This window comes from Elaeis guineensis, chromosome 5 (genome assembly GCF_000442705.2).
Source record: "Elaeis guineensis isolate ETL-2024a chromosome 5, EG11, whole genome shotgun sequence".
Taxonomy (NCBI): domain Eukaryota; kingdom Viridiplantae; phylum Streptophyta; class Magnoliopsida; order Arecales; family Arecaceae; genus Elaeis; species Elaeis guineensis.
The window spans coordinates 9,469,838-9,495,999 of NC_025997.2; the positions used below are offsets into that span (position 1 = coordinate 9,469,838).

The 26,162-nt window shown below is 39.1% G+C and overlaps 3 protein-coding genes and 1 long non-coding RNA gene across 7 annotated transcripts; 1 reads left to right on the forward strand and 3 right to left on the reverse strand.

Annotated features, from left to right (window-relative positions):
• Window positions 1–2,430: 2,430 nt before the first annotated feature.
• LOC105044834 (uncharacterized) lies at window positions 2,431–4,390 on the reverse strand. 2 transcript variants are annotated; one of them, XM_073256949.1, is made up of 3 exons: window positions 4,222–4,390; window positions 3,967–4,122; window positions 2,431–3,129 (listed from the first exon to the last, which is right to left on the reverse strand). In XM_073256949.1, the coding sequence occupies exons 2-3, from the start codon at window positions 4,039–4,041 to the stop codon at window positions 2,557–2,559; spliced, it is 648 nt and encodes a 215-aa protein (XP_073113050.1). In that variant the 5' UTR covers window positions 4,042–4,122; window positions 4,222–4,390; the 3' UTR covers window positions 2,431–2,556. The 2 variants fall into 2 exon arrangements, with proteins under 2 accessions (XP_073113050.1, XP_010921163.2); XM_010922861.4 differs by lacking the exons at window positions 3,967–4,122; window positions 4,222–4,390 and adding an exon at window positions 3,228–3,444 and having other exon boundaries at window positions 2,449–3,129.
• A 229-nt stretch (window positions 4,391–4,619) lies between these two features.
• Window positions 4,620–6,599, reverse strand: LOC140857748 (uncharacterized). The gene is made up of 3 exons (XR_012141217.1): window positions 5,855–6,599; window positions 5,680–5,769; window positions 4,620–5,508 (listed from the first exon to the last, which is right to left on the reverse strand). It is a non-coding gene; the product is annotated as an uncharacterized lncRNA (long non-coding RNA).
• A 4,650-nt stretch (window positions 6,600–11,249) lies between these two features.
• Window positions 11,250–11,810, reverse strand: LOC140857921 (uncharacterized). Its single transcript, XM_073257330.1, has one exon. It carries the CDS (start codon window positions 11,808–11,810, stop codon window positions 11,250–11,252), a length of 561 nt encoding a protein of 186 aa, XP_073113431.1.
• Window positions 11,811–16,759: 4,949 nt separating this feature from the next.
• LOC105044835 (uncharacterized) lies at window positions 16,760–25,691 on the forward strand. 3 transcript variants are annotated; one of them, XM_010922863.3, is made up of 6 exons: window positions 16,763–17,148; window positions 18,224–19,157; window positions 20,865–20,960; window positions 21,396–21,532; window positions 22,829–23,031; window positions 25,311–25,691. In XM_010922863.3, the coding sequence occupies exons 1-5, from the start codon at window positions 16,922–16,924 to the stop codon at window positions 22,983–22,985; spliced, it is 1,551 nt and encodes a 516-aa protein (XP_010921165.2). In that variant the 5' UTR covers window positions 16,763–16,921; the 3' UTR covers window positions 22,986–23,031; window positions 25,311–25,691. The 3 variants fall into 3 exon arrangements, with proteins under 3 accessions (XP_073113505.1, XP_010921165.2, XP_010921164.2); XM_010922862.4 differs by having other exon boundaries at window positions 16,764–17,148; window positions 25,028–25,691; XM_073257404.1 differs by lacking the exons at window positions 22,829–23,031; window positions 25,311–25,691 and adding an exon at window positions 22,623–22,796 and having other exon boundaries at window positions 16,760–17,148.
• The last annotated feature ends 471 nt before the right edge of the window (window positions 25,692–26,162 follow it).

Here is a 26,162-nt window from a genome sequence, read left to right on the forward strand (position 1 = left end):
AATTATAACATCCTATGCAGAAAGTCATAATTTCAACGCAGGATGCCATAATATGGACACAGATGTTATAATTTTTTCAGAAGAAAAGGATGTTTTCGTCCTTCAAAATTTCAAACGAAAAGATAGAACCGTGGGTGTTAAATACGTATTGAAAAGCGGTGGCTACATGGTCCAATAAAGTGAAGCGGTGCACTCCATGTTAGATTTTCTACATCGTGGGTGGTGTACAAAGAATTTCCCCATGGGTTTATGGATAAGTTGTTCATTTCCCCAAGTCCTAACTTCAATACTCTATAAAGGTAAGGGAGGCACGTCACAATGTTAGTCTCTGTGCCTCCAATGGTTCTTCTGGTGAAAGTAGACTAATTAGTGGAGTCATAAATGGACTAGGCTACCTTGAAACACTAAGATGTTAGCCATTAAAAAAATAAAAAGTAGGCTCTGATTGGATTTCATAGTTTGAAAAATCTTACTCCATTTGATTTTCAGAAAGACAAAGCATGCTAATTCGAGGCCCAACTTGAGCTGAAATTTCGTAGCAAACGAATATGGTCTTTTATTCGAGCCTAGCTTGACCAAGAATCAGGAGTCATGTTATATATACCCTTTGTTTAATTCATTTTTTCAGTCCAATCAGGATTTGGCTTAGTGTTAAAACCTTCAGCTAGTTTTAGTGGCTCTAGCATTTTTTCTGGCTCTAGCCTGATTCTTATAATCGGCACCTCTCGCAGCACTTTTCATTTTAACACCAGAAAGAAGGGAATAAGAAAATTTACCTCCTGAAGCATGTATGGCTGATCTGACATGCATCACATTATTTGATCATGAGGGCTTTTTTGGGTGATTGGGTACAAAACATCATTAGATTCATGGGTTGGACCCATACAATCAGCTAAGTCAGGTTGGACTATGCCTATCTTTATAAAAACTCTGGAACCATTGGAGTAGACTGGCCTGAATCTTACTCTAATGGTTTTCTGTGATACTTATAAACATAAGCTTAGCCCCCTTTGATTTAACTGGTTGGATTAGTTCAACCATAAATCTCATAGGATTTTGGGCCCAATCATCCAAATAGGCCCTCAATATGGTGTAAACTATCACAAATTCCATCTTTGGAATACAAGAGATGTTTGAATTGTGCTCTGCACAGATGGCTTTGATCCATCAGGCGTTTTTCACTTCTAGAACCAAATATAGCTAGGTATGCTGCATTGGTAGAAGAAATAATCCAACATCAGTCAGATCTGCTAAAAATTCTCAAAAAGGAAAAGTTCTTGGTTTGAACTGGAAGGTGGTGTTTAGAGTTTTAGACATAGCTGATGTTTAAACTCATCTATGCCGATAAATTGTTCACGTATTTTAATGTGAGACCATGGGATAATCTGAAGATGTCAGCAACATATTAATTGGTGGGAGGGGTGATAACAAATTGGATAGTATCTGTGTACATTCGACTATGTACTCAAATCTATTCAAAGAGGTTACAGATTTAGTATCAACCAAACGTACCTTTATATCTACAATAATATGCGTCTGCCAAATAAAAGTGGACAGGTATATGAATATATACACAAATACATGATGATCTGTTCTCAGACTTATTTTCAGTCTCGCGTGGCTTTTATAAATTCAAAAGTCAGAAGATAAGTGAAAATTCATATCAATATCACTTCAACTTTCCTTCTGAAATCTTGAAACTTGGTCATTTCTTTCTTGAACAAATAACAGTAAAGTTTTTGAACCGAAGTGTATATTTCAGTAAGTCTAGGAATCAACTAAAAGTGTTGCCAAACCAAATTGATGCCATTACCCAGTTGCCATTTTTGTACAAATATTTGTTTGTCTTAGAATACAACAAAAGAAAGTTAAAGAACATGTCCATTGTCTATCAAAAAAAAAAAGAAAAGAAAAAAAACAGAAACGAAAAAGAACATGTAGATTGAAAGGAATTATATTCTGTATAGTTTATATACATACATACATACACACATACATTCATACATATGTGCGTGGTGTGTCTATATATATATATATATTGCTCATATTGAATTTATGTTTCTATTTTTGTTATACACAAATATGAGTATTTGCAAGTATCTAGCTCGTATTCAAAATTTGTAAGCAAATATGCACACTGAATTTTAGCATTCAAATAAAAGTGTGTATCTTTACCTGCTTCAACTTGTATAAATATTTTGAAGGAAGTATCGGGACCTCTTTTCTGACATCTAGAAGTCTACAAGCGAGGGAATGTTGTCGCTACATATATATATATATATATATATATATATATATATATATATATATATAGTAATGCTTAAGAAGGGGGTAGGTTGGTAAGATGCTTGGACTGAAGGCCAAGAAAAATTTGATAGTTCATTCAAATACTTTACTAGTACTGAGACTTAAAGATCCAGGGAACATAAACCAGTCTGTAGACTTTCAAGGAACCATCAATAAATCAAAGGAATTTTACTTTCAAACGGAAAGAGAAGACTACTCTTGTAAACATTTTGTCTAAGTGATCATGGAGCAAGGAGCGTTTCAGGCCAATTAAAAATTATATATGAAACTTTGAGAGCATAATATTATTCCAATATCCTCATATTGCATCTCTACCCATTCCATGGGCTTAAAAGAGGACTTCTTTGACCTAGTACCATTGATGAAATCAAGGTTATAAAACACCCAAACCAAAGCTACCGAGGACAAAGCCAGCGGCACAGGGCCAAACAACCACAACAAAATGGAAAGCGTGACATAGAGCGCACGATTCCCCACGAGGCCTAAAACCCACCCCCTCTTCAGCATCCTGTGTGCCTGCCCCTTGAATAACTCTGAAGAATTGATGAGGAAATTAGCCTCAATAAGGCACCACACTGCCATGGAGCTACACAGGAAGCTAAACAACAAGAGAAGTGAAGCTGAAGCAAACTTGAGAGCTATGGTTGGCCCCGTTTGGGAACCAGAGATTGCATGCCGAAGAAGATGACTCGATTTATATGCATTGTTAGATAGAGCTGCCATGGAGGTGTTGATTAGAATGGCTATCGACGCGGATAGTATCGTCGCCATGAGGGGATTCCGAAAGCTTTGGACGCCGAGCATACCCTTCCTCTTGTTGTCCTGCATGCATGACACCATGACATAAGCTAAAAGAGACCCAAGGGAGAATTAATGGAAGATCAAGGCAGAAGATAATGATCAAGTTCTTTACAACTCACGTCGACGATGGTTTGAGCCCATATTTTTCTTATTTTCATGCTAACTCCAACGTTTGTGACTGGGTTTTTGGCATTGGAGGCGTGCCAGAGGTAGGCATGGTAGCCTACCGTGAGGCAGATGCTCAAGGGCACAAGAATGAGGTCCAAAGGACACCTACTCGAATCCATTCTCCAATGCTGGAACTGCAGAGATTTCCACGGCAAAGGTGCATGTTTATAGTGTCCATTTTAGTGGAAGAACACAGCAGGAATTGGTTGCAGTTAGGTAGGTTTTGTTGGAGTTTCCAGGATCTTGACCTTGTGTCTTTAGTGGTATCAGACTCAGCACTAGTCTTTCTTGAGAAAAAAAGTGGGGTACAGAGAAAAATCCACTGCACTATCAAGGGGATTAGAGGAGCAAACTTGAGAGGGGTGACGTAGAGAAGACAACACAGGCTGATTAAAGGAAGAATTCGAGATAATATAATTTTTTTAACCAAGCAAGGGTCACTAGTCTTGTTTAGGAGCATCCATTCTTTTTAAGTTGGAGGTGATATCAAACTTCCATGAACTATAATATTGGATGATGCAAGGACTGTTCAGAGACATGCCGTGTGGCCTATGGTTGTATTGCCTTGTTAGGTTAAGTCTCACGAAAGCAATCTTTTATGGAGATCCACAAGGATCCAATAATGGAACAGAGGGAAGAGAGTGGGTGATTTCATATGCAGCCATAGTGGGTTAAGTGCTGGTACCATACTTTTGTCTGGAATGTAACCGGAACTACGGAGAGTGTATGCGTATTCTGGTTTTTGGCGTCTCCACCTCTCTTCATCACTTCTTGCAGTCTCTAGGCATCTTGCATCAACGCATGGAAACTACACCAACTCTACTAACTGGCATCCTCGATCTCCTCCTATCACATGATACTCCTGTTACATGACAGTGATAGCATTCTTCCATATGGAGGCTACTAAGCATTGCAAGAGAACGTTTACAATTCGACTACACCAACCTTGGGCAGCCAATCTCCCTGGAGCTGTTAAATCCACCTCATGACCAATGTGTTGGTGCACCGGCACCTGCAAGATTTCATTTGTAAGATCAATAGTGATCCTCCATCCTCTTAAAATTCAAGCTATTAACTACAAATTTTTATGGGATCAGGTGAATTCTAACTCTTTCATGAAACTAAGATTAACTATAATATTAATTCCAGTCCATGCTCCATGTGGACTAGAAGACATTATAGTATGGGCCCTTTTTTTTTTTTGTATAGAATACGGAGAACTATCCCTAGAAAAAAGGACCTAAAAACAAAAGTAAGAAACACCCACCAAGTCTGCCATAGCAGCAGACTGGTGGTGCAGGGGAGAGAACAGGAGGAAGAGAAGATCCATCGGGGGTCTCCCGGCCAAGCTGTCCGCGGCTGGTTGGCCTCCCGGAGGCGTGTGACACCTGAAATAGGTCCAATATGTCGCACAAAGAGTGATATCAGTGAGTAGAGGATGGAAATATATCGGACGTTGGTATGCTCGAAATGCCGAAGGTATTTTGAGATTCAATTGACGACTGTTAGAGAGTCACCCTCCAACCAAACTCTTGTGAAACCTAGATGATACACAGCCGTGGTAAGAGCGCACCATGCAGCCATAAGCTCTGCTTCTGGAACAGAGTGCGCCAAAGTTCTGATTGTTTCCGCATAAACAATAGTGCCGGTGTGATCTCTGATTAGGAATCCCAGACCTGCCTTTCCGTTGGACCAGGAGGCATCGAAATTCACCTTAACACAATCATAGAGAGAGCACACCCAAACTACAATAGTAGGGGCCAGGGGGAGAAGATGGGCTTACTGAGCCGCCGGCATCCCATCGCTATAAACCATTGGCTAAAGATGAGATAACTCCTGTTTGGATATATTCCCGTGCGCACCTGAGAGCCAAGAGATGGATTTTACTTGCACTGTGTTCTTTTTGGTTGAAGATAACATTATTCCTCGCATTCCAAATCATCCATGCTGTGTAACATATTATTGACCTTTGAAGCTGAGGAATGCTTGCATCGGCAGTAAGGTGGATGAGGTCCTCCAGAGAGTAGAAGTGGCAGTCAGATAGATGATCAGTCTGAAGAGCCTCCCAGATCCCAGCAACACAAGGACAGGCAACCAAACAATGTTGAATATCTTCTGCAGCATGCTGGCATAGGGCACAAAACGATCTTTGGTGTATGCATAAACCCCATTGTTCCATGGTAGGCGCCCCCAGCATACCTTCTACCAAAACAGTTGAACCCGAGGGGCAACCTGCAGCTTCCAAATCCAAGATAGATTGGCTCTCGAGAACTGATTTTCAAATTAGATAATATGATTATAAATATCAGATACCCTGAGTTTAGGGCCCGTTGCATTTTTTCAAACCAGACAGTCACTATAGGCGTGCTTGGGAATAGGAATAGATTGGATCGTTGAGCTCACCTCGATGGTAGATAATCTGATGAGTTTGTCAGAGTCCCATTGCCCATCTCTGGACAACAAGTTTGCCACCTTCCAATCCTCTTGAACCTCCTGGGTATCCATTGGAATGGCGCATGAGTGGTTTGTCAAATAACCATGTATCATACAGCAAACGAATGAATTGACCGTTACCAACCTGCCATCGAAATCCTTTCTGAACCCATTTCGCAGACCTCGCCATAGATCGCCACAGTGGGAAAGCACCTCTCACCGGCTTATAATCAATCCAATTAGAAAAGCCGTATTTTGAGGATGCCAACTATAACCAAAATGAGTTCCTGTTAACAACCAGGTTCTCCGCCGCCTTTGCAAGGAGGGCTTGTTGTTTGGCCTTGAGGTTGTGAAGTCCTAACCCATCCTGGCTTTTAGGAGTGCAGAGCACATCCCACGATATGAGATGAAGCTTTTTGGTGCCGGTTTCATGTCCCCAAAAGAAAGCCCTAAAGATTTTTTCCAGATTGACAACAACATTTTGAGGGGCAGGAACATTTGTGAGCAGAAAAACAAGGGCAGCATTTAGAATTGATTGTAGAAGAATGGGATGCCCAGCCTAAGACAATTGTTTCCATTTCCATCCTTCCAGCCATTTGTTCATCCGATTAATGAAGGATTGAAATCTGTGGGAGATAAAACAGTTGTAGATAGAGGAACACCTAAATAATACCACATGTCTTCATTTAAAGGCACTCCAAAGAGATTGAGAATGTATTGCTTAGAGGTTTGTCTCACTCTATTGCTAAACCGGATTTGAGATTTGTTGATGTTGACTCGCTGGCCCGATTGATTACAGTAAGTCTTCACCACTTCCTTCAAAACTCGGGCATCTTTCTTGGTGGCTCTATACATAAGGAGGATGTCATCTACAAACATTAAGTGGAAAATACTAGGTCCTCCTTGCCGAGACTGATAACCTTTGATACATCCCAAACGAATTTGACCCTGCAGAAATCCAGAGAGCATAAATAATATTTTTTAGCTAATCTTTTTTGTCATATCTTGAGATATCATACATAGGATTTATATATGACCATGAGACTGTGCTTATGTCTTTTCTGAGCTAACCATGAATTAATCATGATATTATTAGATACTTAAGAGAGCCCACATCCCTAGCAAGAAAAATTCCTATCTTAAATATTATTAGAGAAAGAAATATTTACGAAAGTAAAAATAAAACAAAGGAACAGAAAATAAGGAAGCAACAACAAGTGAAAGAACCAAGCACACCAACACAACTATGGAATGGAAGCAAGAGTGGAGAATGTAGCTAGACACATGCTCATTACTGCTCGATGTGAAGCCATCAATTTCGTCGAACAGAAGGCTTCGCATTCTAAGGAGTCATGGATAGCCTTTCTTAGCACTTTGAATCATGGTCCCTTGCTTCAATACGAAAACTCTCACGTTACACTTCTACCAAATTCTCCATTAAAAAGCTCAGACCAATTAGTTGCAGCCATGCCTCAGGTCTTTCGGTAAGCAGGCTCGGCTAGTAGCATTTGATTTCCAAGCTTGTCCTCACAGCAATAATCCACAGGTTCGGCAGTGCAAAGACAAGTGAACCATTAGTTTTAGTAGCAACACCACAGAGTGAGCACGTAGAAGAGCTCACCCAACCCTTTCTGGTAATGATCTCAGCCATGTGCATACGATTTTTAATCGCCAACAGCATAAAAATCCTTGACTTCTTCGATGCTGGAGTCTTCCGCAAAACTTTGTAATATGGATAAAGAAACCCTTCAGAATTTAGGGACCAGTACAGCGAATCCATGGAGAAATATTGGTCTGCCGTAGGAATTGAGACCCACAGTTTATATATATTAGGTATGTTTGAATAGAATTCTTGTAACATTGCCATCTTTTAGCAATGGCCTGGCGGTGGTTGACCTTGACATGAACTAGATCTACAACTGCACCGCTTTTTGACCAAAATACATCGTTTGCAATTTTTCAATAAAGGGAAATACAATTTAAGATATATATTTCTTATCTATGTTGATTTGTGCAACTTATTTTAAATATTAAAAAAAAATCAAATTTTATTATCATCATTTTGGGCTTACCTAATGCATCATAGCTACATCACTATTATATTTTTAAGAAGCATTAATTTTCACATTTTATGCATATGGAACAAAAAAATATAGAGGGGACTTGGGTGGTTGCATGAGAGAATAAGAAATGTTAGATGGATGCAACTGCAAGTATTAGTAGTTGTATATTTGTATTATATAATTGTATCAGAGGATGGTGATTTGGGTGGATGCCACCATATAATGTTTTATTAAAATAATTTCTGCTCCTTTGATTTTTTAGAATCAAGCTTATATCCCTTCCTACATGAGCAATTTGAATTACAGCATACCCACCAAAGAAGGTAGAAAATTTTGCCATGCTTCATGTTAATTGCAGCAACTTCTTATTTCAGACTGGCTGGTTCATTGGGCATGCCATTCTGGTCTCAAGTTACAACTCGTTCGGGCCATCTTATATTTGTCTGGGTCCCAATCTTCTATCATGCTTCTGATTGATGCTGAAAGACAAGAAGGTGCAGCACTAGAGCAACGTGCAAAAAAATTCGGATCAGAGAATTGTGCTCCGACGAAGATCCTTCAACGTTTAAATCAAAATGTGCAAACAGAAAAGCAGAGTTTTTAGCTTTCTGAGATGTATTACTTATCTGGATTTTCGGAATTTAAGTATTTATAGAGAAAATGGCTGTGTAACCATTCTTCGAAGACAGGCTAGCTGAAACTGGTGTGATTATTTGGTTGTGATTCTCAGAATCAAGCAATTGCACCTATAAGATTCTCAGAATCAGATGATTGTACCTACAAGATTCTCAAGATCAGGTGGTTGTACCCAGATAGGATTGACAGCTGTGATCAGTTGGTGCCTACCTTTTAAATCTAAGCCTGATCAATCTACTTCCGAGGAGATATCAGAGAGTGTGGTGTGCTGACTAGGGCTCGGAGCCAGTTGCCGGCCGACTAAGAGTTGGGATTGAAGTTTTTCGACCAAGGCTCAGTTAGATGGATTGATCGAAAGACTAGCCGACTCATAGTTGTTATGCTGACCAGAGATTATTCCGATATGCAAGCCGAGTAGGGATCAAATACGACTGGAGATCGATCGCAAGTTCTTCGACTAAGGGTTGGACCAAACCTTTTCTGTCCAAGATTCGGACAAAGAACCATCCGACTAGGAGTCAAATCAAAGACTGACCGATAGGAGTCTGACCAGACACGCCGACTAAGGGTCGAACGAGTCATAGTAATCATGCGACTATACTACTTAAAATGTGCACTCTGACTAGCTCTTTTAGATCAAAAGTCGGATCAAGAATATGCCGATGAGGGATCGAACAGAATAGCCTCCGATCAAGTGTCGGGACAGACATTTACTGACTAGAGGTTGGACAAACCACAATAATTAGGTCACTTGAGAGGTACTGATATAGACTAGATGGGTCATAATGGGCTTAAATCTTCATACATCATCGGTCCATTCTAAATTACTCATAACAAATACCCCCTACTCCCTAGTCCGAGCTCTAATCGAGCTATGGGAGTATTTATTTTGGCATTCTGAATGATCGAAGATGTGAAGAGCTCTTTTTAACTTAACAAAATTTCAATCTTCATAATGCTACCCCCTATCTCCCGAGTCTGAAAATCAGATTGAGGGAGTAGCTATATGATGCAAGTCCTCAGGTTATGTACTGGTACCTTTTTTTTGCCTTCGATGCTAGAATAGAGATAGTTATAGCCGATCTCAGACTTTTAGAATTTTTAGGCCAACCAAAGATTGAGTTTAGATCGATCAAAGACTTTTAGCATATCAAAGCCGATCAAAGATCGAATTTTAATATAAACCGATCAAAGGCCTTTAGCATCTCAAGATCGATCAAAAGTCGAGTTTCAATATAAACCGATCAAAAGCTTTTAGCATCTCAAGACCGATCAAAGATCGAGTTTTAATATAAGCCGATCAAAAGCCTTTAGTATCTCAAGGCCAATCAAAGGTCGAGTTTAAATCAAAGGCCTTTAGCATCTCAAGATCGATCAAAGATCGAGTTTCAATATAAGTCGATCAAAGGCCTTTAGCATCTTAAGGCCGATCAAAGGTCGAGTTTCAATATAGGCCGATCAAATGTCGAGTTTCAATATAAGCCGATCAAAAGCTTTTAGCATCTCAAGGCTAATCAAAGGTTGAGTTTCAATATAAGCCGATCAAAGACTTTTAGCATCTCAAGATCGATCAAAGATCGAGTTTCAATATAAGTCGATCAAAGATCTTTAGCATCTCAAGGCCGATCAAAAATCGAGTTTCAATATAAGCCGATCAAAGGCCTTTAGCATCTCAAAGCCGATCAAAGACTGAGTTTCAATATAAGTCGATCAAAAGCTTTTAACATCTCAAGATCGATCAAAGGTCGAGTTTCAATATAAGCCGATCAAAGACTTTTAACATCTCAAGACCGATCAAAGGATGAGTTTAAATATAAGCCGATCAAAGATTTTTAACATCTTAAGACCGATCAAAGGCTGAGTTTAAATATAAATCGATAAAAGATTTTTAGCACCTCAAGATCGATTAAAGATCGAGTTGAAATATAAGTCGATCAAAGGCTTTTAATATCTCAAGGCCAATCAAAGGCTGAGTTGAAGTATAAGCTGATCAAAGGCTTTTAACATCTCAAGGCCGACCAAAGATCGAGTTTCAATATAAGCCGATCAAAGTCTTTTAGCATCTCAAGGCCAATCAAAGGTTGAGTTTCAATATAAGCTGATCAAAAGCTTTTAGCATCTCCAGACCAATCAAAGGCCGAGTTTCAATATAAGGCTAATCAAAGATCGTGTTTAAATATAAGCCGATCAAAGATTTTTAATATCTCAAAACCAATCAAAGATCAAATTTAAATATAAATCGATCAAAGACTTTCAATATCTCAAAGTCGATCAAAGATCGAGTTTCAATATAAGCTGATCAAAGACTTTTAACATCTCAAGATCGATCAAAGATCGAGTTTCAATATAAATCAATCAAAGATTTTTAGCATCTCAAGATCGATCAAAGGTCGAGTTTCAATATAAGCTGATCGAAGACTTTTAATATCTTAAGACCGATCAAAGATCGAGTTTCAATATAAGCCGATCAAAGGCTTTTAACATTTCAAGACCGATCAAAGGTCGAGTTTCAATATAAGTCGATCAAAGGCTTTTAGCATCTCAAGGTCGATCAAAGGTCGAGTTTCAATATAAGCCGATCAAAGACTTTTAACATCTCAAGGCCGATCAAAGACTTAATTTCAATATAAGCCGATCAAAGACTTTTAACATCTCAAGATCGATCAAAGATCGAGTTTCAATATAAGCCGATCAAAGACTTTTAGCATCTCAAGGCCGATGAAAGGCCGAGTTTTAATATAAGCCCCTCATTGGTATTACTCTCACTTATATGTGGAAGTACCGATATTGATAAATTGGTGTGTTTATTTATGTATATATTTTAATAAAATTATAATATCACTAATAATATATGCGGAGGTTAGCTGAGTTCCATGATCTTTGGAGTAGAGTTCCATCAAGTTGTCTCAGTTTATAAGTTTCGAGGCGTATCATCTCATCCACTTGATAAGAATCTTTCCAATTATGCGATAGCTTTCTCCGCTCCATAGATTGTGAGACTTCGGTGCGCTGCAGCACCAGATCGCCGACTCGAAATTTCTTAGACTTGACTTGAAAATTATAGCATTTGGCCATCCTTTGTCGGCAGGAGGCCATTCGCACGACAGCTCGTTTTCTACTCTCCTCAATCAGGACAAGGTTGGTTTGCAACCATTCTGAGTTGGTGTTCTCATTGTACTCCTCAATCTTGGGGGAAGGAAGTCCAATCTCAATCGGTATAACTGCTTCAGTTTCAAATACAAGGTTGAATGGAGTTTTTTCGATCGAAATCCTCTGAGTTGTTTGGTATGCCCACAACACATGATACAGCTCATCTGCCCAAAACCCCCCAGTTATCATGTAAATTTCATCCCGCAGGGGTCGATCTTCTGCTACCGCCTGCCCCTCTGCTTGTGGTTGCATTGGTGCCGATTGAGGTTGAGGTTGAGGGGGCTGGCACTGTCACTGCTAAAGCGCAGGATGTCTCCGCTGCCGTTGCCCAACCCTTGGAGGATATCGGCATAGAGAACCTTGTCGTCAGATGAACCAATCCAACCTCCTTTCTCAGATCAAACATTCAATTTTCTCTTTGAACTGATAACAATCTTCGATATCATGATCATGGTCATGATGATTAAGGCAATACTTGTTTGGATTGCGGCATCTCGGACTTGTCTGCATCTTTGAAGGTGGAGGTAGCTCAGTTTGCACCTCCATCAAAATTTCTCTTCTAGAAGTATTCAAAGGAGTGAGATCGCTGAATCGCTTCGAAGATGAACGATTCCTTCTCGATGAAATATTTCTTCTCCTTGATGGGGATCTTGAATGACGACGATTTTCACCATTCGTTTGGATGAGCGAGCCCCGCTTTGCTCTTGATTCCCTACAGTTGAGGTTATTCGGATGATTTCTTCTACCAAAGAATCTTCCAATTGGACATATTTTTCTGTCCGAGCCAGTATTTCTGAAAAATTTTGAGAAAAGATCTTCAACAGTGACTTTTTTGAAGTTGCCCATCAACAATCCATCCTTCAGGACGGACAGTGTAATCGAGTGATCTAGGTCACGGACTTCCAACATAGCTCTGTTGAACTGAGCTACGTAAGATCGAATGGACTCGTCCTCTTTCTATTTGATGATCTGGAGGTAGTCTGAATGCTTCTGTTGTCACCAACTGATGATGAAATGGACAGCAAAAGTTTGGCTCAGTTGTCGAAAAGAGTGAATAGAAGCTAGCTTTAGACTGGAATACCAAAGTCGAACTGCCTCCTTCAATGTGGAGAGGAAGGCTCGGTACAAGATAGCATCGGAGGCTTTTTGAAGAAGCATGACTGCTTGAAAGCTGTTAACATGATCGGCGAGGTCTGTGATCCCGTCGTGGCTCTCTAGCTGAGGAACCTTGAAGTTTGGTGAGATAGGTTCCTAGAGAATACTCGCCATAAAAGGCGGTTCGGAATTGAACCTGTCAGATGGTGCTAATGGGTTGTTACAAATCTGCTGGATCTTCTGATCCATTTCTCCAAGTCTTCGCTCGACTTTTACATCTCAATTGGTATGCACTTCTGAGCACAGAGGAGATCGTCGGTCGGGGGTTGAATCATGCCTCGATTAAAGACTCAGAGACCGTCGTCTCCTTGGTTCTTGGGTCTGATCCGCCGCCAGTTGCTAGACTGGAGAGATTTGGGTTTGATTCATCAGTTGTGGTACTGACGGAGGTTAGATCACTGCCTGAACGACGGCCATGAGTTATTGCACCTGCTGGAAAAGCAGGTTGAATTGGTCTGCGGTCACCACCATGGGTTGCTGTACCGGTGCAGGAACTTCCACCATCGCTGGAGGTGCAGGAGCAAGATAGTTTACTTCATTTTGTACTTGCTGAGAGGTGGAGGTGTTGGTTCGCTTGAAGAAAGTCCTGCATTGAGCCATCATTAAGAGTTTCTAATTTGTCTGCTTCTTTTTATAGGATCTGATATTCACCCTTCCTCTATCTGTTGCAGCTTGTTTTTGATTGACGTCGGAAGACAAGGAGGCGCAGCACTGGAGCAACCTGCAAAAAAGTTTAGATTAGAGGATTGTGCTCTGACGAAGATCTTTTGACGCTCAAGTTAGAACGTACAAATAGAGAAGCAGAGTTTTTAGCTCTTTGAAATAGATTACTTACCGGAGTCATTGAGGTTTGAGTATTTATAGAGGAGACGGCTGTGTAACCGTTCTTGGAAGATAGGCTGGTCAAATCTGATGCGGTTATTTGGTTGTGATTTTCAGAATCAAATAGTTGTACCTGCAAGATTTTCAGGATCAGACAGTTGCACCTGCAAGATTCTCAGAATCAGACGGTTGCACCTAGATAGGATTGACAGCTGTGGTTAGTTGGTGCCTACCTTTTGAACCTGCGCCTGATCAATCTACTTCTGATGAGAGATCAGAGAGTGTGGTGTGCCGACTAGGACTTGAAGCCGGTTGCCGGCCAACTAGGAGTTGGGACTGATAGTTTTCCAACCAAGACTCGATTAGATAGATTGATCAGAAGACTAGCTGACTCACAGTTATTATGCTGATCAGAGATTGTTTCGATATGCAAGCCGAGTAGGGATCGGATGCAACTGGAGATCGACCAGCAAGTTCTCCGACTAAAGATCGGATCAAATCTTTTTTGTCCAGGATTCGGGCAAAGAACCATCCGACTAGAGGTCGGATCAAAGACTGGCCGATTAGGGGTTGGACCAGGCACACGCCGACTAGGGGTCGGACGAGTCATAATCAATCATGCGACTGCACTGCTTAAGGTGTACACTCCGACTAGCTCTTTTAGATCAGAAGTCGGATCAAAAATATGCCAACGAAGGGTCGGACAGAATAGCCTCCGATCAAGGGTCGAAACAGATATTTATCGATCAGGAGTCGGGCAAACCACAACAATTAGGCCGTTTGAGAGGCGCTGATATGGTCCCGATGGGTCATAATGGATTTGAATCTTCATACATCATCGGTTCATTTTAAATTACTCATAACACATGCTATATACGATTTCATGTTCTAATGTATATACTGTCCATCCGGGAGGTCATTTTGGTATTTTTGATACATATGACCTCCTTTGTTGTTGTTATTTGTATGACTATGTACGGGTTGTCTTGCAATGTAACTATGTATGAGACGATGACATTTCTTTTTTTAGGAAATATAGCTCTCCTTCCCTTTACCAAAACAAAAAAGATGAAAATTTGATTAATGGAGAAGACGAAGTATGAGACAAAGAAGCATACATCACTCTACCAAAAAAAAAAAAAAGCGTACATCATAATTGAAAAAGAAGTCATGGATACAAGAAAGATATTTGGGTATAGGTATCTTTTTCATTCTCGGAACGTTGTGTGTTGACGTCATTGCCAAATCAGTAAGATAGAACTTTTTCAGTTGATGCCTAGCCTTAAAAGCTACCAACCTTTGCCTTTCTTTTGAAAAACTGTCTGGCTAATGATATGAGATGATATCTATTTTTAGCTAAAATTATAAATTCATGCTCATCTTTTTATGTTCTCTTTCATTTTTTCTTTCAAACTATTTAAAAAATTATTCTAATCTAATATATATATATATATATATATATATATATATATATATATATATATATATATATATGGAGGCTCTTTAATAGAGAAGCCTCCATTTGACACATAGTGTTTTGGAAAGAATAGGAGGAAGTAAAGTGTTCGAATGGCTATCCGTTTTGTCAAGCGTCCTCACTGCCAAACCCGACTATAAGAAGGCCACCCTCCGGTCGCCCCTCTCTCTCTCCTCCGATCTTTTTCCCATACCTTTGATCTAGGAGGAGTGGAAGCACATCACCGCCACGTAGGCTAATTCCAGGCCCACCATCATCGAGGGGGAGGATGGCAGAAAGGCCTGGAGGCATTAGCTTAAAGAGCGCCACGAAGAGGAGGATGCAGGCAGGTGCATGAGGTATGGTGGTGGCGGTGGAAGACGAAGGGGTTGGAGAGATAAGGGACAGCAGAGGCTACAGTGGGAGAGGAGAGCAGGAGGTTGGGGTCGAGTGAGCTGGTCTGGACGGCGGTCGGGATGTCTCACACACAACTTTTGCTGAGTTGATTGGGATCGGCTCCAACCACATCAATTCTACGGACCTCATACGGCCTCTAATGCTGTCATCATTGCAGCACTCGCGGGAGTGCACAAAAGCTCACAAGGAGAGGTCAAGGGAGGAGAGGGAGGTGGAGGGGTCGAAGAGGCAGGGGATGGAAGAGACGACGATAGGGGAGAAGAGTAGGAAGTTGGAGTCGAGGAAGATGGTCCGAAAAAGAGCAATCATCGAAGCTTCCGTATTTAGTGATATCCATCTCGGCCGCACCGGCCTCACTTTTGAGGACTTCAAGATTCTCCACTGCTCTCTTGGTGACACTCTCTTCAATGCTGCCACACTCGACAATGAAGGTCAATTAATGACAGAGGAGGAGCAGTAGGACATGAGGGAGGCATTTTGGGTGTTTAACGAGGACGGCGATGGCCTCATCTCAATGGTAGAGTTCTAAATTGTATTAGCCAAGCTCGACCTTCTGGAGGCCTAGAACTTCGCAACAGTCCACAAGACGATTTGCTCTGTTGATCAGAACCGTGATGGACAGGTGGATTTCCATGAGTTCAAGCACATGATGTAGTAGATCTCCGTTCGAAGCGCCTAATGGATGGTTCAGGATGTGTCTTTTTCTTAAAGAAAGAAATCTCCATCATCAGCTTCTCAACTTTTTAATTTTGATAATTCACTCCCCTTCTAATGTGGGAAAGAGAGCACTTGAGAGAGATTAGAGGAGTTTCTTAAGTTTCCGATTGGATTTGTTTTTAAAGAAAATGAGATTTTGTACAAGTTATGGTGGTGTAAATTGGTCCCTTGAGCTTTTAAAATCTCTCGAACCTCCTCAAGCCTCGCATCCCATGCACCACATGAGTTTAAAATCTAATATTAACTGATGGAGAATGTATGCACCAAACTTTCTCTTTAAATAAAAAATATAGCAAAAAGATAATCCATATTATCTTCCTCTTTCTCGAAAATTTATTTGAAATGGATCTAAATTAACATTTTCATTCAACAATAATTAAATTTATCTAATTTCCAATCTTTATCTACGATAAGGTGATGTTTGAATTGTTGGGTGGTAGGCTAAATCTATTCCAAGAATTTTTTTTAATATCAGTATCCTCTCTTAACGAAGAGGAGGCGGACATATTTCCATGGTTGACGACATTGGTCATTCCATTACAATCGGTAGCACCAAGATCGTCCGACAAAGGTTGGACCCAACCTACACGGGAAGGGCATTTTATCGATTGCACCCCCGAAATAAACATTTTCTCAACACGCAGACGCGTCTGATGCCCGCTAGCTTGCGGACCGATCTCTCCGATTTCAACTCCACCCTCTCTGTCTTTACGGAATTTTTTTTTTTTTTTTTCCATCATTCTCACGAAGCGTGGAATTCGGAAAGGAGGGAGGAAAATTCGAGAGAGATAGCGAGATGCGTCGCGGAGACCTTCGCCTCCTCTTCCTCGATCTAGGGTTTTTCGTAGGGTTTCTTCTCCTCGCCACCGCTCCCTGTGATGTCTTCGCTTCGATTCACGAGTACTCCAACGAAGCCTTCGCTCCCCGCTCCAATTCCTTCTTCTTCCACGGTGGCAGCGAGGGCCTCTACGCCTCCGAGGTCAATCTCAGCTCCCCCAACTCTGATGGCAAATCCTTCATCGGGTGATCTCTCTGTCCTTCTCTTTCTGGTCATCGCAATTTCTTTTCCTTGTTGATTCGATTAAAGTGTGCATTGTTCGATATGCCCTAATTTTGCCGACATTTGAACCATTCTGTTGTTTTTTTTTTGTTTTGTTTTGTGATTTGGAGTTTGAGAAATTTACAACACAAATCCTGCAAATTAGTGTGCTTGCTTGCTTAGGATTCTTGTTCAAGAGCAATCTATTTCTTTTTTCTTTTTAATTTTTTTATAAAAGCGTTTTCTTTATGCTAATGGCCTTAGGTTTTTCATTATGGATGAGAGATTGGACCTAGGGTTTATTTTAATGCTTAGATTTTATACGTTTTGTTGATGATGAAGGCATATAGTCGTTGTTTTGGTTATTACATGATATCTTCAGGCATCTGATAGTTTTTCTGGGATAATGTCTAGATTTTGGGCTTCTTTTCCTGTGTTATATAATTCTTCTTTTATTAGTTTCTTCTTATCTGCTTCAAGCATGCTGAATCAGTTTCAAACCTAACAGAGTTGACGGAACAGATAACATGCTTTTGTTGTACTCCAAGAACTAATTTTTTGCTCATAAATCTCTGGTGATTTTCCATTTTGATTCAATATGAATGGAAGCATAAGTGATCTATCTTCCTTTCTGTACCTTTAATTTCTTGCTGAAGCAATATACTGTGCGTACTGGAATATTTGCCTTTGGATATTAAAGCTATGGGGGTTTAATTATCTACAGACATTATGTTATAATGAAGCATCCTGCATCTTGGTGTAAACAACTTGTTGGTGTAAACACCTTGTGAAGTACTGATTTTTATTCTAATCTGTAGACAATGTAGAGGGTTTGCAATGATGCATTATGATGTTATTAATTGAAAAGTGCTTGGTGTAAGGGTAGGAATGTAATGAGTCAGAAAATTTATTCATGTATTTGCCTTCAGGTGTCTGCATTCTGTAAATGATCTTGTACTGTTAACAGAAATCCAACTATCATTGGTAAAATATATGAGCTTCTCGACAGGACCTCATATTTTTTCTTTGGTCTTTTCTTTTTTGGATTTATTATTTCAGGTTTGAATCTGTAACTTTCCGCCGAACGAAAGAGTCAGCATTACGGCATCATGATATGCAACAGAAGACCGGATTGATGGAAGCTATAATTGTCAAGATTCAAGACAGGGATAAGATTGGTGGTACATATTTTAACTCTGATGCTATATGCTGTACTCCTGATCTACACAAAGAGATATCTTGTAATGTAGGGGAAGTAATTATTCGTCCAAATCCTGATAACCCAGATTGGCCGAAAAGAATTCAGACATTTTTTGATGGGACCAATCAAGAGACAAAAATGATGACTCAAACTGTTTTCATAAACAGCACTGGAATGTACTACCTTTACTTCATGTTTTGCGATCCCCAACTTAAGGGCACTGTAATCACAGGTAGAACTGTTTGGAGAAATCCACAAGGCTATCTTCCTGGAAAAATGGGACCATTAATGACATTCTATGGTTTCATGTCATTGGCGTATCTTTTGCTTGGCCTTCTGTGGTTTCTTCAATTTACAAGATTTTGGAAAGATATATTGCACCTTCATTACCATATCACAGCTGTAATTGCCCTAGGCATGTGTGAAATGGCTTTCTGGTATTTTGAGTATGCAAACTTTAATTCTACTGGAGCCAGACCTATGGGCATAACCCTATGGGCGGTCAGTTTTACTGCTGTCAAAAAGACTGTATCTCGCCTTCTTCTTTTAGTAGTTTCAATGGGCTATGGTGTTGTACGGCCAACATTGGGTGGGATAACTTTCAAGGTCGCTCTGCTTGGTGTAATATATTTTGTTGCTTCAGAGGCACTTGAACTTGTTGAGCATTTGGGAAATATCAATGACTTCGCTGGAAAAGCCAGACTGTTTCTAGTACTTCCTGTGGCTCTCTTGGATGCAACCTTCATTGTCTGGATATTTTCATCTCTATCGAAAACTCTAGAAAAACTTCAGGTAAACTTTTATTTTCACTTTAAGTTGCCTTAAAATTTAGTTGAACCTTATACTCATAGAACCTTTCAAATTAGATGTTACAATTTTCCATTTGTTATAGGTAGGATATTGTATCTCTGTTTAGTTCTCAGTGACATGGCAAAGAAAGAGAGAGAGAGAGAAATAGGCACATTTAAAAGGCTTCATGATAGACGATGCAAATCTTTTATTGGTGTAGAGAGAAGAGATGGAGAAAGGAGAAGTCTCAATGATTAAAATTTATTGTTCATAGTGATAGAATTTAACAAAGGGTTATTTGGAAATTGCTTTGATAATGGACATGTTGAATTGCAAATAGCAATACGGAGGCAGACATGTACAGATTATAATGTAAAAATTACATGTTTAAAGAAAAAAGCAAAGAACATTATAGATGTTTAAAAAAGTTGAATTTTATCACTTGAATGCAAAATTTGACATGTTTGGATGTACGTCCTTTTGGATTTTAACCAACCCATGACTTGTTGAGTTGTATTTTTAAATGATTATGCCCATTGTATTATGGGCAAGATAATGATAATGAAATTAAGAAGATAAGACTTTAATCCAAATTCATCTAAAATCTGATATAGTGTGGATTAGATACTCACTGTACTACTAAGCAAGCATTCCAAAATCTTGAAAAGGCAAAGTTCTAAAACATTGAGATCCTGGGATTCTCAAGCAAGAAACCTGTAACAAAATCCACAGTTCAACTCACCACTTGCCTTTAATTGCTTCCCTCCCTCTCCCTAACCTCTCTCTATCTCTCTTTCCCTTCCTCTCTATATCTCTGTCTCTCTCTCTCTCTCTCTCATTCACTCAGTGCATCACATAGGCTTTTTGGTTGTTCTATTTTATGGACTTCAATATTTACCAAACATTATTGCCTGTTGGATTGAGATTTAGTTTTGAATTTATCTGTCTTTTCATGTCAGTTTGGTTATGTAAAGTTACCATGGAACCATGGAATCTGACCTGGTCATCTCTGACAGAAATATAATAAAAAAGAAAGAAGAAACTTTAGACATGAAACTTCCTATGAACAATTGGAATATGATAGAGTGTCTAGTTTATGAGGCAAAGGATTGTTTGCTTGACAAAGAGAGAAAAAGATAGCTGAATTGATTTGGGTGAGACACGTACAAAAATTTCCCTTTTACAAGAAAAGAGTAAGGCTTTTGACTAGATCTATCATCGACTTTTTCAGTCATGTTTTTGTTGTTACAATAATAAATCATGGATTTCAGGTTGGGTTGGTAGCTGCTCTTATTGTGCTCTGTTTAAGCTTCCATTTTGGCTCCATGTTGCATAATTTACTTGGACATGTTTTATACACATCTGCAGTTGTTACTTGCACATTGATGTGATTTCAAATATCATTTGATCAGCAATCATATGCGGAAATTATGATGGAGGACTGAAATTTACATTTTAATGCTTGTTTCTCTTGCAACTGTTAAACTAAGTTAGATATGTTAAACTTGAAAGAAGCTATATGCTACAGATAGTATCATCAGCTACTTGCAAATGTCATGTCTCTTGAACAAATTAAAATGCATAATTTCTTTCATGAATGTCACATTTCTGAGCAAATGGAGGCTTTTCAAACTACTACTTATTTAGATGTATACATTTCATGTGTCCGTATAATCAATGAGCTGATGTTTCATCTCATTGTTGCTTCAGTTGCGGAGAAGTAGCGCCAAACTTGAGCTGTATCGGAAGTTCACAAACTCTCTGGCAATATCTGTACTTCTATCAGTTGCCTGGATTGGCTATGAGGTTTTTCCTTTCTTGCTATGTTTTTCAGCAGTCAGGAAAGTAAGCAATGCTAGACATTTAAAAGAAAAAAAGAAAAAACAAAAACATCTGGTTCATATATATATATATATTATATTCTGGAGAACTGATTACAGTAGGTAGTTGACACCCAATTTTGGATTACTAATCAGAAGCAGGAACAGCAAGCAGACATCCTATTTTATGGGTGATCTTAGAAATTTTACTTGGCATCATAAATGCTTGAACAGTTTAACAGTCAGATCGTATATGCTGTGAAATGTTGCACAAGCACTTAAAGGACCTCTGTAAATGGTGCTGAGTTTTTAATATCCACTTTCCGTAATTCAAAAAGTACTAATTATTAAGAAATTTATTTTATTTTTTTCCTTCTGGTTAATGCTAATACTTTGAACTTATGAATTTGTGAGAATGCAGTTATACTTCAATGCAACGGATCCATTAAGTGAGCTGTGGCAACGGGCTTGGATCATCCCTGCTTTTTGGACGGTCCTATCCTATGCACTTCTTGCAATTATCTGCATCCTCTGGGCCCCATCACAAAACCCAACTAGGTAATCTCTTGATCTTTGCTTCTTTTTGTTTATATGAAATTCTTGAGGAATTTGTGTTTCTAAATAAAGTTTTTGTTGTATTCTAGTCAGGAACGATCTTGGGCTAAGATTTGAGGGTGAGATTCTATATTTTGTAGCACATTCTGATCAAAGCTTCTATTTGTTGAGGGAAATATTTGGGAAAGACATGATCACCATATTCATATATTTTTTTAAAAAAAAAAGTTTCTTTCCTTTCAAACTTATGCTTTGTAGTAAACATGCCAATAATTTGAAATCTCGGTTAAAAATAATGTGTTAAATTCAAGATTAAATTTATGAACTTGTTTTTCCTGTCATAAAGTTAGACATATATTCCTTTTAAGCTTTTGAAATAAAAGGTCGATCCTCTTCTCACAAAAACCCTCTCTTTACCTTATGTTATATTACCTTACCAAAAATTGCTCTCCTTCACCAAAGTCATCAATTTCTGGTTTTAAAATTCTACATTTCTTTTGACCAACTTGGGAATGGACAAGCTTATGCTTTATCACTTAGTTTCAAGCTTTTCTTTACATTCTGTAATATAGTCGCAGACATGAATATTCTAATGTTAGCTTGATATAATATGACTGTATTCTTTCTTGCATGATGAGTTTTTATATAATATTTTCATCTAGTCAGAGTTATATAAAGGCAGGCATAAGCTTTCTTTTGTAATTTTGATGGTCTTGTGATGTAAATTTTTCTCGTTCATGAATTTGGAACTTGGTTTCCTTCTGTTCAGAACTGGGCTTGTCAAACCAGCCTTTAAATATTGGGAAGTTACTCATGGATGCTTGCATTAATATTTGACTCGCCAAGTTGATTGTAGTAACCTATAAGAAATGGAGGACAATGTCCACCAAATATCTCACCAGGACTCTTGGTTATAACCTGTCCAAGTCTCTGTCCTGATGTTGTCATGCTGATCTCTGATTACATGGTAGACTGTTTTTGTGGATACCATTTTATGTGGGGCATATGCAGATAAATCTTAGTTATGCTTCTATATACCAACCTCCCTGGTACCTGTAATAGGTAATCCTAGATTGTTCTTTTATAACCTCAGATGCTTCCAGAACTTATTGCCAGAAGTAGTTTTGGGAAGTGAGCATGATGGGAATGAGAACTTGGTTGTCACATTCAATCAGGATCATAACAGTTGTTAAGTTCAAAGGTTGTCTTTGTTCATGGTGATATGATATGAATAAAGAAGTATTGGTGCTTTAGATTTCCGTGTGTCATATCTTTTTACATTTTGTATTATCTCCACAGATACGCATATTCTGAGGATATAGGTGATGACTTTGAAGAGGAGGGAGTTTCACTCACAGGCAGCGGTGCCAAGGGAATTGGAGATATGGTAAATAGGAAAACTGCAGATCATGTATTTGGGCTGGGAGATGACCTTGAGGAGGATAAACGAGAGTGACATGTCTTTCTTGCATGGGACAGTGATTCTGGTGTTGTGGATTCTGGTACGTTATGTTGTATACCTTCTTTTTTTTTTACATAAAGAATATTGATGCAATGAATAAATTATAAATGTGTAGAATTAGAGTTCATGAAAATCCTATTGATTTGCATTGTGTAACAACAATGGAAGTGCATTGATCTTACCTATGATGTGGCCCAATTACACCATCACCATCAAAACTTGGGTTCACCAATAGGCAACCCTTAGCAGTGCATCTGCTGGGAAGTACAAGCACCACATATTGAGGAGTTGTTCTGTGCGTACACATGGATTCTGATGCTCCAGCTGTTATTGATTATACATACAACTTATATATGAGGACACCTGATGTGTTTTAGTGTTATGAACTCAGCAGATTTCTTTATGTAAACCTGTGTAGCACTTGTGCATACTCCCTTATGCATACTCCCTTGGCATACTCATGTAGCACTTCTTTCACCTTGGAGCTCTGGAGCATGCATCTTTGTTTTAGACAGCAAGAGAGTTAAAACTATAGAGAGACATTTATTTTAGAAGAAAAATTCCTTAAATGCTTATGAATGAGGGATCCTCCCCCTTATGTCCATCTCTTTCCCAAGTACCTCAAACTGTGCCAAAGCCAGTATGGATTTCCCCAGATTATCTTTTTTTTTTTCTTATTTAACTACGTGCAAGTATTTTACTATATTTTATAGAGTTTTTGGTATCTCCAGAGTTCAACCATCTACAAATCTTATATTTTGGGACCTTCTGGTTCTGCTTAGGGAACTGTACTAAGTTCATGGTTTCTCATTATAGCTTCTTTATTTCTAACTATTTACTTTGTTTCTAGCGTTTCATGTTTTTGATTGCTTTGCTGATTTCAATGCATAGGACCGGTACATGGATGGTACTTAGATGTAGTTGGATGGGCTCAAACATCTATAGTTGAATGGGCCTATTCCAAGCTATGCTATTATTTGGTGCCGTAATGTGTGCATGAGATTATGCTGTGGTTCATCATTGTAATAAACACTCTGCATGCTTTAAGATTATGTTGAATTGGAACTCTATAGAAGATTGTCAAACCTTGGCGAATCATATTGTGATCCATAAAGCCAACCATTTTGCCAGGTTATGATGGATGGTCAATGATCCAATTAGAATTCTCTAGAATTTTCTAGTTTGACCTTAAAATAGCAATAACCACTGACCAGAGGGTTGTATACTCAGAGGTGTATGAGTTGCTTGCTCAATTAGAATTTTAAGGGGAAAGTTGGATGTGTCAAGTCAAATTTCACTACTAGCTCTAACATATATAGATCTATCTACATGAAAAATCTATAGGGGCCTCTAAATGAGGAGACTGCTTTGGAAATTATTTTAGGTAACTACTTGGTCCTTATTAAATGAGATCTTTGATCTTTCAAGTATTGTCTGTGAAAATAGTGTTGGATTAACCTTTTTCTTTCAAGGCAATTAGAATCCTCTGTTATTTATGTGGTTTTGTACTGTTTTGTTGATTCACTTGCATTTGGAGAATTCCTGCAATATCTGACAAATCTTAGAATCAAGAATTGGAGTTGTTGACCTAAACCCAGAACTTCTGTCTTCTCTGTTCTTAGAGTCTTTTTAGACAAACTTGTTCTGTATACTTGGGTTCGTCTTTCATATAGGCTGGTTATAGAAGTCCAGTGTGAGAGATTATGCAAAACCCAGGTAATGGACCTTGACATTTGTATCCATGTATCATTTGTAGAAAAGCAATGACTGCATATTTTGTGTGCATGCACAACAATGGGGACATACCCTGTAAGAAATAGCCCGCTTTGATGGCACCCTAGAACCTGGGTGCTCGCCCAAGTCTTGGCAGTCCAGGCAGGATCTGCCCAGGAATTCTAATTCACTTATTGCCTAAGCTCCTAGGTGTTCACCTCTAGCCAATGTAATGTTAGGTGATCTTGATTGTGGAAAGGCTGAGCATCTAAAGATGGATTCCATATTAAACCCATGTTTATCATGTGCTTTGCTTTTGCTAGGCCTGTAACTCTTCCTAAAGATGAAAGTTGCTTTCTCGTTGCCACCGACCACTGATGGAAGGGCACCAACAGATAATCCCTCACAAGAATCATTGTTCTGATGGCCTTGGAGCTTGGATTGTGCAGGCTGTGGAGAAATTCTACTTATTATATGGCCAAAAAATGCTTGTTCTTTTGGGCAACCTATTTTAATGTTTTTTTAATTCATTTTAACAGAGGGCTGTATTCATGTAATTTATACTCTAAAATTATTTTAGTTCTGATTTTCACCCATCCTGTCCAGGAAAAAATCAGTTGCTGTGTACTGGTACTTTGTGATCTGGCACAACCAAAACTCTGGAGAATATACTTTGAATTGCATCAAGAGGATAGGTGATTAAATGGTGCCCATAGATGTAGCTGGAAGCATATGTACCTTCATGACTCATGATTGCCTGTTCAGTACCAATTCTGGATCAAAATGAGCTTGAAATAAAACTCCTTAGGAACCAGAACTTGGAGGACTTGTAGCATGTTACTACCGATAAAAGTATATTGTAATGGTTAGCATTCGCACCAACCTTGTATGCTCAGGAGTGATGGGCCGATGGCCCTGTAAATCGTGAGAGGAATGTTCTGTAATTATCCCTGTGGCCAGTGCATTCCTAGTATGAAATTCACCATCCGCTCGTCATTGCATTTTTCTTGAGCAATCTATGTTAATTTTTGAATAAGTTTTGCTTGGCATGCGACTGCCAAGCACTCCAGGTCCAGAACAGGACATCTAAGAAGTGACTTTAGAAGTATTTCTACATTGTTGTAAACTACGAACTCCAAGCACCAATATGATTGTGATGCCAATTTGCAATATTGCTGAAACTAGATCTTTGGACGTTCAATGCAAGGGATCATCTAGCAGATAGCACCTGCAATAGTGCATGGTGAATGCACCAACACGACAGCTGCAGCACTATAAATATAGCAGTATGCTTGAATGCGGCTGGCAAGACAATACGTCTTTCTCCCCGGATGCTGCAATGTAGTCCTGCAGCGTTTCGGTTCAAGAAGGTTATAGCTTGAGCCAAGCAATTGAGGCTATAGCCCTTATAGGTCTCATTTGATTTAGTTCAAGAAGGAATAGTTTGATCCAAGCAAT